Below are 14,613 nucleotides of genomic sequence, written 5' to 3' on the forward strand. Positions count from 1 at the left end.
AGTGGTAGTATCGAGGAATGCATCACATATCATTGATGCCTGAAACCACAGATCGTAAACAACACTGACAGCCTTATATACTGTAAAAGGATATATTTATAAATGCATTGCTTACAGCATCAAGTAGACAAATGTTTATACATATAACAAAATACTCTCACTTATCAAAATGAATTTCTCAAAAAGCAAGGATATTGGCTTAATATCATGAGCATGAGGGAGAATACAAATTGTATTCAGTTCATGCATAAAATCATTACAGTAATTTCTGATTAGAAAATGTGTTCATCAAACATTGTCAACACAGATGTAAGAAATGGAATTGAAATTTCATGTCTCCAAGTGAGTCTTTTAAGGGGATGTCATCATCAGAGTTCAGGTTTGTCGCTTTCTCATTGCTCTTAAACCTTTCAGTCCTGGAGAGGTTTGTGTCGATACAGTAATGCCTATTTTCTGACGGCGTCTCGAAACAACGGTTTTTTTATTTCGACTTGTAGCGGGACTAGGAGTGCTAGAAACTTTCTGTTTTTTCTGAAAAAATGAAGCAAAAACGAAATGAAGGCATGTAATGAAGATGACCATTGCTGACTCTCAATTCTACGGTAACATACCCTATCAGGTGGCTTGGTTTTACATAGGTGCTGTTCCCATGATGGTAACTCCCCGTCTCCATTAGACAAACTTAGATCCGATTCTACACTTGTGCCATTACTTTTTTTCATCTTCTGAGCTCGTTTTCGAGGTGACCTCCGCAAAGTTGGAGATCGTCTCTGCTTATCAACATTTACATCCTGTTCATCCGATAGGCCATCACTGCCTTGAACCCTGGAGTTTTGTCGAATCTTTTTTGGAGATATGTGCGCTTTTGTTGGGGATTTCCTCTTTCTCGACGTAGCAGCTTTCTGCAGTTCAAATTCTAACTTATCATCCGATTTAGATCCAAGCTTTGTTAATGCTCTGATGAATATATTGCGAAATGCATCATAATTCGGTGTTTCTACATAAGACAGTTCACGCACCTTCTTCAGGTATATTTCAATTTCAGCTGAAAGATGTTTAAACATGTAAATCAATATTTCCCGCAACTAAAGCTTTTTTATGGATGTACTATTCCCGAATTGAATACATGACGATATCCATACCTGGATGCGTTGAATCCGGAAAACAGGTTTTCATTAGTAAGGGAATATCATCCATATATCTGAATATAACAAGAATCATCAGTATTTCTTCAAAATCGGGGGGGAAAAATCAGAAATATTTCCAACAACAGAATAACCAACAACTCGGATCAACTGGGACTGGCAAAATTTGGTAAGCGAAAGTAGGAAAATACATTAGGAAGTCGGAAAAATGATTTGGTTTTCGTCCGAGTTTATCAAGTGTCTTCCAGAGAAGTTTACTATAATACCGGCACTTACTTAATTTTCTGGTCGCGTACATAATTCTTATTCGTAAGCTTATCTTCCCAGGGTAAACGACTGCACAACCATTGTAATAAACAATATCCTAAGATCTCCAGATCACCTCTTCTTGATGGAGCTGAAACAGTTAGATAAATAGACACTCACAATCAGAATAAGAGGCTTCGATTACTTGAATGACCTTATGATTGACTAACTTTACACAGCATCTCTAGATGTAACCTACCTACTCCTTTATGTGCATCGATACTAGTGAATTCAACCGTTCCATCGTGGGCTTTTTTAGGATCTTCTTTATACTCTTTGGCTTTGTTATCGGAAGTATATTTTGTAGCCAGACCATAATCAACCAGATATACCTGAAATAAAAAGGAGATGCTTATCTTTATGATAAACAATGCCAAATTAAGATTAACGCTGCATTTAGGCAAATAAATACTTCATTTGATCCTTTAGGGTCCAAAGCAAGTAGTAAGTTAGCTGCTTTGATATCTGCGTGTACATATTCCTGGGAATGTACATATTGTAAACTGTTTAACTGCAAAGAAAAAAGCAATGCAATAAATCCAAAGTTGTATACATAGCTTTTGGTAATATCTCCAAAGCCAAGGCCGACCCGTCGGTACGTGTACCGGTACTTACTATCTTAATGGCTAACTGATTGACCGTTTTTCGAGGGAATACTTTTCCGTGATGTTCGAACAATTTCTGTAAATCTTGTCCAAAATGTTCCATTATCATGAATCGATTTTTCTCGCCGTTCAAATCATGCGCACCAGTAGCCACAAACTTTGGCACGCCCAAACTTTTCAGCCTTTTCTCCGAGATCCATTTTTCGACTAAAAAATGTATGTAGAAGATATCTTACGACACTAACAATCTATACACTAACAATTATATCGAAAGAAGCTAAACTTACTTAAGGCAGCTTTGGCAACTCGTTGGTAAAAGTGTATCTCACAGAATAGAGGACCATTGGAATGAGGTTCCTGAAATGGAAGTTAAGTATTATCCTATCTAAATTCTTAATTAAATACAGCGATATGAAACCATCTATTCTAATTCAATTCAAAAAGTGCCTGTAAATCATGAGTGTTCGAAAATTTGTGTTACTTCAAATGCGATCAAGTGTTCTATACAATAAGGATAAATTGTTCTTCAACGCGAATATCATTACGATTTAAGAGGTAAATGCTGGGACACTGGTATTGCAACATTAAGTGAGATATCTAAGCGGATAAAAACAGGATGAAAAGCCTACAAAAGATCCATCAATTGATAGGTGACGTTGAATCGGATGTCATTTTTTCATGAGCAACACTGAATTAAAATTGACTTACAATTTTGAGTACATATGGTGCATCCGGACTAACATCTTTGGAGCTATTAACATCAGCTGCAAAAATTAAATATAATGGAGGAACTTCAGGAAACCAGAAAATCTATTTGTTATAACCAATAGTTGTTATACATTTATCCAGTTTGAAATAACTTATGAGTTATGGTTTCATTTGACTCTTGTGGTTCATTATCATGAAGTTCAGTCGAGGAGGCAGACCGATTCATTCATTTTCAAAATATGATGCATGGTAATGGGAACACTTTTTCAGGAAAAAATCAACAATACCTAAATAGATCATTCCAAATCCTCCTTGTCCGATCGGTTTTCCAACTTTCCATTCATGCTTCAAGACATCTCGTAAAACTGTCCCTTCCGGAACGTGACCAGACAATGTATACTCAGAGGCTTTCGGTTTTTTCCCCTTCGGCTTTGCTGACAAAAAAACCAAAAATGTCAAAACCACAGTAAAATGGGATATATCTTCATTAGTTGCAACGTGGTTTGTATTTTCAAACGAAATATGTACCGGTAATGATGAGGTAAAATAAAGAAGATTACCTGCTGGACGTGGCATCTTTTTAGGCAAGGCCTACCTGAAAAGGATCAATGATATTGAAGAAACAAATCATCATCGAATAGGCTTTCAGTCAAATCAATTCACCCCAAGCCCAGCCCAGGCATGGATTCAGTAGTCTAGTACCTAGCCGTTGTTCCTGAAACAACGGAACCGTAACAACGACTGGTATTCAGACTAGGGATTCAGGGGTCTTTAGTCACAGACGTGTGTTATTTAGACACAAGTTTCCCCAGGAAAATTTTGAAATGTGTAAATTAAATAGCATTTCATGACGTGTAGCCCATCTCAGCTACCAAAAAAATTGTTTTCTTGAAGGAATGTATTCAAGACAAAGCAGGCAAACAGTACTACATAATCGGTACCGTATCATCTTTACAATATGCCTTAGGCCTATAGGCCCCTATCAAAGATTTTAGTCAGTGGTTTAACTGAACGTTAACATTCTTTATGAGCCCTTCCTGGAAAAAATCCTGGATCCGCGCCTGGGGCCCTTTTGTCTTCAACTAAACCTTCTAACTCCTAGACCGCTTGAATCCCTAACCCTATTTAATAAAATTAGAATTTTTTTTTGTTAGTTTATCTTTTTTTGTTAGTTTATCTTTTTCAAGGACCACCGACCGTTGTCGGCCACATCGAACAGTGACGAAAATAAAACCAAGAGAGTTTATTTTCCACAGGATGGAAATGTTGTCACTGGTTATTCCGATGCTCCGAACCCTTTTCTTTTCTATGTCGACAAAATAGCGTTTACTAAAATAATACCACAATGGCAAAATATCCACTTCCTATAAACTTATTATCCTGGTCAAGTGGCTATCTGAGTCCGAGAGCCGGATTTTATTTTTTTTTTAGTTCGTCATTCTCAATTCTTGTTCTTCATCTTCATGAATTTTGGTATTAGACTTAGTAGCATTCGTTCGAAGCCAACAGTTGACGGACAAGAAATGTGATAAATGTAATTCGGTGATCAATTGCAGCAATTGTGACCAGTCTAAAACAAGGCTTTTAACAAAAATTGTGGATTTGTGGAGGAAAAATCGAAAAATGTCACAGCTCACACTTTCGTTTACTTGCAATTTCAAAATGGCCGCTTCCACAAATCCACTTCCTTGTTGATTCCATGTCGTCAAATTTAATTGGCCCGATTTGCCAGGTCAGTCAACTATTGCCCAATCAAGGGAGGTTTTACAAATGTCAACAACCTGCTCAAATCAAGATGGCCGAACGCGGAAATGAAAACATCTGAAAAATCGTCGCCAGTTATTTTGCCGAAAACATGCCCATTAAACCGTGAAACCGTCTGCATATCGTGTTAATTTATTATGGAACAAGTAATTGAACTGAAAAATGTCTGCAGCGACGTGGAAAACCCCGATCATTCGAAGGAAAACGGCTTGAAAGGGAAGGAAATCAAGTCATCAGCTGATTCCATTTTAAAGGACCACCGACCGTTGTCGGCCACATCGAACAGTGACGAAAATAAAAACAAGAGAGTTTATTTTCCACAGGATGGAAATGTTGTCACTGGTTATTCCGATGCTCCGAACCCCTGGCATGGTGGTAAGTTTAATCACTACACAACTCGAGTTTCAGTACTAGAGACAGAGTACAGGTCAGGTGTGTGTAGCGTGGCCGTAGGCGTAGGTGTATGTGTGTATGGTAGGCGGGCTGAAGGCCTAACTATATAGGCATACATAGGTAGTGTCTATTGGCATGGGCTATTTCACCCAGTCCTGCAAGTGATCGTACAGTGATCTGCGTTGCGCTAGATGATCTCTGTATGTATCCAATCATCCAAACAGTTCATTCGCCTTTTTTGCCGATTTTGGTTAGTTTCTATTGCTGTGTTTAAACTGTGATATTTCGGCTTGTAAAAACCGATTTTGATGAATAAACTATCTACACTGACTTCACAATGTTTATTGTTTGAGGATAAAACTGATTTTAGTACATAGAGATATAATATATGATTAAATGATGCACTGTTTAGCCATGAGACATAAATCACTCAAATCAAACTGCAGTGTTGCAATGCATAGTTTTGAAGTAAAAAGTGTGTAGTTTTTGCTGCTTCCATATTCATATCTCTTTATGCACAGACTATGGTAAAAGTTCCTAAAAAGAAAATGAATATCTGAGATTCATAACGATAGCTTATTCTTCAAAATTGGTTTTGGTGGTTGAAATAAACAGCGACTGGAGAAAGTATTGAGAAAATAGTGTTCGTGCCTTAGTGTCTGTGGTACAGTAACATTAAGTTTCTTGGTGAAAGGTTATGCATGTAGTAGGCTTAGTCGAAAGCGATAGGCCAGAAAATGTGTGCTGCCTCTTTCCATTGTACTCTACTCTGGCTCTAGATTGAGTCCGTCCCAGTGATAGAAGTTTAATGGAATATCAGGTTGTAGATTGGGCCATACAGTGCATGAACCTGATTGCAAGGCAAATTGTGGGGTGTGAAGTTTTCAAAGTCAAATGGTTCAGTATTTACTCAAATCTTTTTTCCATTGGGTGAAGTATTGATTGAGCAGTTGGGTGGTCAACTGAAATTTGTGTTCGTTGTGTACTATTGAAATAGTAGATATGCATAGCAATTTTCTTGAAAACTAATTATTACTGTTATCAATGATCATGTTAATTTATTGTACTGTAGAGATCTATTACAAGCAGTTCATAGACGAACTCAAACCTACCGGTACCTATTTCCTGTATTTTATTTCCCTCTATGTCACTGATTGCTTAAATTGAAATTGATTACGCATGGGGACTAAAAGTTATGACACAGGAGGGCTTTAAGCCTCGTTGTCATTGATTATATCGGTTTCATCTACTTTGTATTGATAAAAACCAATTAGATATTGAACGTTCATCTTTTCCTTGCGATCGGACATTGTGACATATTTAACCTATACCCGAGTACAGATTCATATGACCAGTCAAACTCTGAAAATGAGAAGACTTCACTTGGTTTTACAAAAAAATGATGATTTTATGTGTACTTGTTCGTAAGTTTGAAAATTTCAATGATCTCTATCTTTCAGTAAAAACCTTTACAACTCAAGAACTTGTTGTAGCTTATAAGGCAGCCTGCGATGATATTGGTGTGAAGCCATTACCAAAATTGCTCAACCAACTAAATGTAAGTTGTACAGATTTGATATGTCATTGCCAGCACGAAACGTTTCTGGAAAACTATATCAAATGATTGATCTAATTTGATAAGCTATTTTTTTCCCGGTCGGATCGTTATATGGCTTTGTGTAGCTCACATTGATAAGTTTGCCTTTAATCCATACCGTTTGTTGTCTCCTTTGTTAAATTCACCGGTAGATTGTATACGTATTGTGAGTCTAGGCTACGTGAACTGACGCTAATATTCCCCAGTTACAGAACATGTATGCCTAGTACTTTTCAAATTTAGAAGTAAAAGGACTATGCTATTGCCGTTTTTATACTGAGAAGCTACCAGGATGGCTGCAGCGCATTGCTACATAGTTAACATAGATAGCCCTACTGATAGTTATTGTAAGAAGGAATATTGCCCCTGGATCCATCATGAATATTTCATTAATTTTCTCGCAAAAGCCTCAATTTCCTGCTTTCATGCACCCGTAACCATTTATGAGACAGACGGTGTAGTTTGTATCAATGGTTAGCCCAATCGATGTAGTTATGTATGTTTATCTTTCAGGCAATACAGGATTTTGGGGAAAGATTAGAGACCTTAACACTCAAAGGTCAGTGTATGGACTTTTAATTCATTATATATTACAAAAATCTAAATATGTCACAGAATATTGAATACAGTTGATATTTCTTGATAAAAATCTGTTCTTGAGAAACCGGATATGAATTTTGTTGCTGTTTTTATAGGGGATCGTCTGGATATAAAACATTGCGAAACCTTGGAAGAAATATTGAAAAGGGTCCAATTTAAAACCATAGACCTCGAAGCTACACATTTAGATGATGAGGTATGTTCCATGTGTCATTCTCCTTCCGAGACGTCTTAACAATATCTTGCCATCGCCTGCGTCATTATAAATGTTAAATATACGTAGATTTTACGTCATCTTCATCATCAAATGTGGATCTATAACCTAAATTGATCGTCTATTGATTTCCCGAATGACGTCCTTGTCGCCACATTAGATGATATCAAACACTTCACTGAACTGGTGTACAATTATATTATCATCATTACACCAGCACTGAGATACCCCTCGATTTTCTTATTGCGACTGAAATTCGTCCATATTTTTATTAAATCGAGGTTACCTCTGCTGAATGAATTGTCACGAGCGTGTCAGTTAGGGCTTTGATTGAATCAACTGGGAGTGCTACCATAAAAAGCCCGATGCTACTATTTCATCACATTTGATTGAAATACGTACCGGAAGGCAGAATATGATTGTGTTGTCATGCTTATTTCAGTAAATAGCTCTGCGTGTAAATTTTGAACATTATACAAATGTTTAGAGCTTTATATGTTCTATACTTAGGCATTCATATGCTCATTTCCTCCAGTTGAAAACTGAATTAGCTTTTTGTCAATCCCCAGAGAATTAATTATGAAATCTTTATCAATCAGTACAATTATTCAGTACTTATGATTGTTGTCCCATCTGTGCGCTCGGAGAAATTTCATGTAGGCCTATTCTGTCTATATCATCATTGTGTCTGGATCTCTGTGTTGAACTGTGCTGTGTATGTAATTGACTGTCAGTGTCATATGTCTGGGCATAGATGACGTCTTTAGTTGAGTGTTTTTCAAATGGATGAGCTCAGACAATCTGTCAACTTCTAAGGGATACTCCTCTGATACAACAGTTTCAACCATAGTACACTACATATTCTGGAATAGTATACCTGATACAAGGCCATTCATAGCGCGCTCTTAATCCAGTTTTCCCGACCTCAACCATATCCTAGAATAGCTATTCTCGCAGTGTGAAAGTGTTCAATCAAAACCTGCCTCAGTTTACGATATGACGCAAACATTTTATGCATTCTCATATACAGATTGCTATAGTTGACAAGGTTATAGCCTGTTTCATTCCCCTGTGAACATCAGAATATTATGCAAATGTGATGGCTTCGAATAATCTTGGTCTCTATCATCAGTGACCGTAAGATCACCATTAAATCAAACTAACGATGTTTAGACATTCACCCAGGGACACAGAGGGTGTTTATTCAAGATTTATTCTAAACAGCAAATCATTGTTTTCAATGCTCTTGCAGGGAGCCGGTGCAATTTTCGATATGATAGAATATTACGAATCGGCGAACAAATTGAACATTTCGTTTAATCGCAATATCGGCACTCGAGGATGGCAGGCCTGTTCAAAGATGCTCAAAAAGGTATGCGCTCGTCGAACCACTGTGCTGGAAAAGTTACATCGTATTTTCTGCAAAATTAATAGAATTGATTTCCGCTTGTATTACAGACTCCGTGCTTAGAAAGTTTAGATGCAAGAAATTGCATATTCACCGAACAGAGTATGCCTTTTATTGGACGCTCGTTGCGTATGGGTTCTCATCTGTCAATTCTGCATTTAGAGAACAGCAACTTGAGTGGCCGTTCGCTTTATATATTGGGTAAGATTTATTAATTGAATATTTGAAGCGACAGAATTTAAGACAGCATTTCTGTTGAGAAAACTACATCAAAATGAAGATGTGTTGCATACAAATATATGTATATATCATGTATGATAGATAGATAATTGTTCTCAGATGTGTACAGTGTACACTCAGTACTGGCATCAATAATCTTAGTCTGATAATCCTGCTCAGTGGATTGATTGGATAACTGTATGTATTTCTTCCTAATGGATTTCCATCGGGTCGAACATACTTTGAACTACGGTATTGAATTCTGCCGAGTTTCCATTGTCAGAAGTTAACCGCATTTCCACGCCGGATCAATGTCAAATTACGAATCAGCGGAAGTTCTCTGTAGCGGTTCATTCAATTACAAGTCCATCTGGTTCATTTACAGTTGCCTCATTGAAGATGAATGAACTGTTGAAAGAGCTATTTTTGGCTGACAACAAATTGATGCCTTCGGATGGAATACAGCTTGGAAATCTACTCAAGTTTAACCATAGGTTACAACTTCTTGATCTCAGGAATAACCACCTTCAGGTAAATTCCCAAATTCCCTGGCAAGCACTACTGTGAGCATCTATGAATATTTTTATATCATTACTATCGCTTGTTACTTTGGAAATAGCTGTCAAAATTTGAATATTGTTCGCTGGATACCTGTCTCATTATGGTAATTCGTAAGATATTAATCTTATCTATTGCAGTCTTAAGTTTTCATGCATTATTTACGAATCAATTACATAATTGCCTTCTCGTGAGCATGTTATTTCTTTTCTCTTGTAGGATGTAGGAACGAGTCATATCGCTGATGGTTTATATGAACAAAACCTCGGAGTGGGGCTATTGACCCTCGTTTTATGGAATAACCAGATATCATACCAGTCTATGGCTTCGGTTGCTAGATCTCTTGTAAGTCAAATTTCCGATTTTGTACACATAGATATAGGGGAATATTAACGAACCCTGAATTGACTGTTCAACTCTTGGGTTTAGAATTTAGATTGTTAGGTATCGGATAGACCCAGATCCAGTTCCACAGTTCTGGATCCAGTTCCACAGTTCTGCGTAAGAGTAACACTTGAGTTGAAATTAGTTCATTTTCAATGAGTTAACTCTTGAGTCAAATCTTAACTCACAACTGTAGAACTGGGTTCCAGGGGATTAGTGAATTAATGTGCAGGGTTTCTGATTCTGCTCCGAAGATTATGAAGCTGGGCCTTCATATTTTGTCTTCATTCCATTAATTTTGATTCGTCAATTATATGAAATCATTGATTTTCATCATTTTTTTCAGACAAGTAATCAGAGTCTGGAGACATTAAACCTTGGCCACAATAGCATAACGAATGAAGGTGTACTCGGCTTAAAAGAAGGTTTACTCAAAAACAAGTCTCTCTTAAGATTTGGACTTCAGGCTGCCAAACTTTCTTGTGAGGGTATGTATGATTTCATATGATGAGGTACCGGCTTTTGATAAGATTGTTCATTTCAATGATGTATGTTCACCTCCCGGCAACGTCCTTTTTCATTGTCCTCTTTGTATTTTAGGGGCAATAGCGTTAGCTGAGTATATAGCAGATACGAAAAAACTGTTACGCATAGATTTGCGTGAGAACGATATCAAAACTGCCGGATTAATGGCCCTTTCATTGTCGCTGAAAGTTAATGAATCTGTCAATAGGATTGACTTGGATAAAGAACCAAAACGCGAAAGTGTAAGCAATAGATTGAAATAGATTACTAGTGTATTTCCTTCTGTCTGGTTTTCATTCTTGTAAATTTTGATTTCATTATATTTTTGAAAAGGGAGTGAAAGATTATGCCGAACAACAGAAAAAGATGATGTCGGACATAAACAACTGGTTACAGCGAAACAGAGACCTTGCCCGCGACAGAGCTGAGGCTGAACGTCTCGTTAAGGCACAAGAAGAATTGAAAGAAGCATCTGCTGAAGAACAAGTTGTCGAAACCGTTGTTGAGAATGTGGAAATTGATGATACAGTGCCTATACCGGAAATAGAAGAATCACCACCAACACCTCCGCCTACCGATAAACATCATTTGTCTTTGTTTATCAACGGCGATGAAACGAGGCAACAAACGTTAGAATCACCGATGTTCATACGCGAAGACGAGTTATCGGTGGTCACCATACCGCACCAGACGGATACGACGTCCCTTTCGCCAGTCGAGCTGAGTCCGCGAACGCGCGCGAAAAAGATGTTCACGGTGAATCGCGTCGCCGAACCTCACCGACAAACGGACGTCGCACCGGCGGAGGAGAAGTTACTCGAGGTCACCGCTAATACGTACGTGTCGACGATCATGAAAGAAGCCGTCGGCGATATGAAGCTCGATATTCACGCGGCCGAGGCAGCTCTCGAAAAATTCCCAAAAGATATCATAGTTTCTCCGGATGAGTCGCCGGTGGTAGAAACGGCACCGACGCGTTTTACGTTAGTCCTCGATAATTCTTCCGTCGGCGACTGTGCGGAATCCCTGCCGTCGGTAAATGAGGGTAACTCTACATCGGATAATTTCACGCACGTTATCACTAACACTGATAATACTGAACCTGTGACTGATTCTTCTGTACAGTCTCTCTGTGATATATCTGACTCTCATAAGGATTTAACTAGTCCGATTTCCAGTGAATCGCGTTCAGAAATGCCGAACAATGACGATGTCGAATGCGATGATGCGTTGTCTTCAAACATTTCATCGTCGGAGTCAGCTACGACTGACGACGGAAATATCGTAGTTTTGATCGCCGACGATGACAATTCAAACGCTGACCTCGTTCAGTGTGTGAACGAATTGTCATTAGAATCATCCGACGCGAAACAAGTTTCGCAAACAGCAAACATTGTAGATACACCTGTGGATATATCTTCTGCGGATACTTCATCAGAATGTATCAATAAGCATTCGGATACTTCGGAAATTAGTTCGGTACATAAACCACTTCCAACACAATATACCACTAACGATAACGACAATATCATATCAGTGGGCGAAGTGAAAGACCCAGATTTCCATAGTAACCTATCGATAAATGGAGTAGCCATGGAACTGTCAAAGGTCCTTGATAGTCTCGAGAAGGACCCGAAACCTGAAAATGATCCAGGTAAATGAATCACAATTTTTTCATTTCGATACTAACAAAACTCGATATCAGATGATAGTTAAATTTTGGACAATAATAATAGGGTCGGATGTTGTCGTTGAAGAGGATGATTTTATGCGTGAACTCGATGAAATGCTTGCTCAAGTTAAACAGGATGGATATAATGTTACCGGCTGTAAGGATTCATACATTACAAACGATTTCCTCTCATCGCTATATTAACCTGGGCTGTTGGGAACCCCTAAATTCATTCTTTTCATCAAATTAGTCTAGCATACTCACTCGTTCTTCGAGGTGAAGACACTTCTTGAAAACTGTCAGAAAATAAATATCTTAGTCATCATCTGTTGGTTTTGATATTGGTCTACCAGTCATGGATAACCTTAAGTTTTTCCTCTCTCAAACAGGTTTAACTCTTAAATTGAATTCAGTTATTGTTGCAAATCAATTGAGATTGAACCTTTTTGTGGGCCCAAACACTCTCTTTATCCCATGCTTCTCTCTGCCATATTATGTCTGGTGATTGACAATCGCTTTCCTGAGAATAAAAATACATGTAAGGCAATGATTTATATGTCATGATTTTCCGGGTGGAGGCTTTGGCAACTTGACATTAACCAATAGTTTATGATGTAGTTTGCTTTATTACTTTAATAAAATTTGTTGAAAATTTCTAATGCTGATTTCATCTCAATATAGGCAACTAGGTTTTTTGCATTCGCATGATATGATAATAAGGTAATTCAAGCTATCGGTTGTCCCATCGAAATATAACTTTGAATATCTCTCAACAACCATATGAAGATAGGTCACTGATTGTGCTAATTCAGTCAAGAACACTTACTGCTATTCAAGAACTAATTCTTCAGTTCAGTCACTTGCCAGTGGATGTTTTAACGATAACTAGTGCTTGTACCTGGGAGAGTATAATTTTGTACCCATTTCTAAAAGAGATCGATTATTCGCTATTTTTTAGGTGCCTACAAAACCGTGGAAGAAATTCTTCATGAAACTGGACCTAATTAGGACGACCCGTTAGAAAACGATATAGGAACTAACTGTGAATGAACTGTTATGGACATGTTTTTCAGCAAAATGATATTGTCGGATATTTATTCAAAAACAATGAATCGTTAAAGAAAAATGCACTGCTACAAAATATTCTGAATTTAAGCTCAGTTACTCGGCAATATTATCTGTAGTTCAGCCTTCAAGATGTGACATTTGTTATGTATATATAATAAGGCTGCCGACGACATCAGGCTCATTCCAGGATCTTTTATTTCACAAATTGTTGTCAGAAAATTACTATCATAAGGTTTCAATAACGGGGCCCTGACATTTTCTTAGAATGTACTCTATAATGGGGGAAAATGGGAATGGTTAAAAGACAGTGAGTACAGAGATGTCGAGCATGATTTCATAAATGCTTTGAAATGAATTGCTGTTTTTTTTGTTCATCAAAATTATACTTGTATTTATATTGTTGGCTGAATGAATGAATGAATGAATGGGATATTGCAGATTTATATTTCGTTTTATGTATTTTTGCTTTGTTAATTATTTGAAATTAATTTTAACAAATCGATACTAATTACTCTTCAAATGACACTAAAGTGACACAAATTGCTTTGAATGACTATGTTATAACTAACCCTGTTAAGCGGTTTTGGTTTCATTGACATTTCCTGAAATATTAACGCAAATCCCAGTGAAATTATTGTTTGTTAAAAATTATTAGTCATTTTATGTATAAATGAATAGAGATAACTACTAATACCTCTGTGAACTGAAGAAGTTGAGCTTAAAACCATTCAGCTTCATTGGTTGGGTTTATTGAATAAGTGAAGTTACTGATAGCAACTGAATCAAAATTTTGAGTTTAACTTCTTCATGACTTTGAATAACATTCAACTACATGAGTATGGTTTAACATTGCCTTACAAATATTGTACTCATTTAATGTATTTCTAGTCATTCTGTGAAATGTTTTATACCCCGATAAACGTTCGGGATTTTGTGATGTCTTCTGGGTTCACTACCTCGCCATTAAGATATCTTAAAACTTACCAGTTACCGGTACACTTTAAGAGGTCACAGTTGACGTGCGCGTTATCGGTTCGGACTATAATATGCGATGGTGGAAAAATATTTTGTGCTTTCATTTACTGCAGTTTCTTTAAGGGTTGATTTTCATTAATGTTCTAGCGGGTTGGGATTTTAATTAATGTGATTATTTCCAAAATGAATAAATATATATATATATATATATATATATTTCCATATATATATATATATATATATAAATATAAATATATACATATAATTTCCAATTGTGTAATATATCGAATCAAGTGTAAAAATTATGTAATATAATATAATATATGGAATTGTATATTTTACTGGTCCATGAAATGGTTGTATGAAAAATAAACTGCATGTATCTCTTCATATCTGTATTTTGTATGTTTGTGATTTTGCGGAGTTATGCTGTTGGAAGATTCCACGGCATTTGCGTTAGTGAACTTAGATA

At 37.0% G+C, this 14,613-nt stretch overlaps 2 protein-coding genes across 6 annotated transcripts; one reads left to right on the plus strand and one right to left on the minus strand.

Moving 5' to 3' along the window:
- Positions 1-123: 123 nt before the first annotated feature.
- On the minus strand, positions 124-4,431 carry LOC141901328 (serine/threonine-protein kinase VRK1-like). Of its 4 annotated transcripts, none has more exons than XM_074788526.1 (12): positions 4,402-4,431; positions 3,325-3,359; positions 3,052-3,198; positions 2,765-2,820; positions 2,344-2,413; positions 2,067-2,263; positions 1,864-1,962; positions 1,651-1,783; positions 1,422-1,542; positions 1,143-1,201; positions 612-1,045; positions 124-531 (listed from the first exon to the last, which is right to left on the minus strand). In XM_074788526.1, the coding sequence occupies exons 2-12, from the start codon at positions 3,338-3,340 to the stop codon at positions 376-378; spliced, it is 1,488 nt and encodes a 495-aa protein (XP_074644627.1). In that variant the 5' UTR covers positions 3,341-3,359; positions 4,402-4,431; the 3' UTR covers positions 124-375. The 4 variants fall into 4 exon arrangements, with proteins under 4 accessions (XP_074644627.1, XP_074644635.1, XP_074644618.1 ...); XM_074788534.1 differs by having other exon boundaries at positions 4,106-4,425; XM_074788517.1 differs by having other exon boundaries at positions 3,962-4,425.
- Positions 4,432-4,568: 137 nt separating this feature from the next.
- On the plus strand, positions 4,569-14,324 carry LOC141914863 (uncharacterized). 2 transcript variants are annotated; one of them, XM_074806188.1, is made up of 13 exons: positions 4,569-4,903; positions 6,382-6,479; positions 7,032-7,077; positions 7,214-7,314; positions 8,585-8,704; positions 8,791-8,941; positions 9,345-9,490; positions 9,737-9,862; positions 10,248-10,389; positions 10,502-10,668; positions 10,760-12,080; positions 12,163-12,255; positions 13,057-14,324. In XM_074806188.1, exons 1-13 carry the CDS (start codon positions 4,666-4,668, stop codon positions 13,104-13,106), a joined length of 2,799 nt encoding a protein of 932 aa, XP_074662289.1. In that variant the 5' UTR covers positions 4,569-4,665; the 3' UTR covers positions 13,107-14,324. The 2 variants fall into 2 exon arrangements, with proteins under 2 accessions (XP_074662289.1, XP_074662290.1); XM_074806189.1 differs by lacking the exon at positions 12,163-12,255.
- The last annotated feature ends 289 nt before the right edge of the window (positions 14,325-14,613 follow it).

Source organism: Tubulanus polymorphus, chromosome 1, assembly GCF_964204645.1.
Source record: "Tubulanus polymorphus chromosome 1, tnTubPoly1.2, whole genome shotgun sequence".
In the NCBI taxonomy this organism is placed as follows: Eukaryota; Metazoa; Nemertea; class Palaeonemertea; order Tubulaniformes; family Tubulanidae; genus Tubulanus; species Tubulanus polymorphus.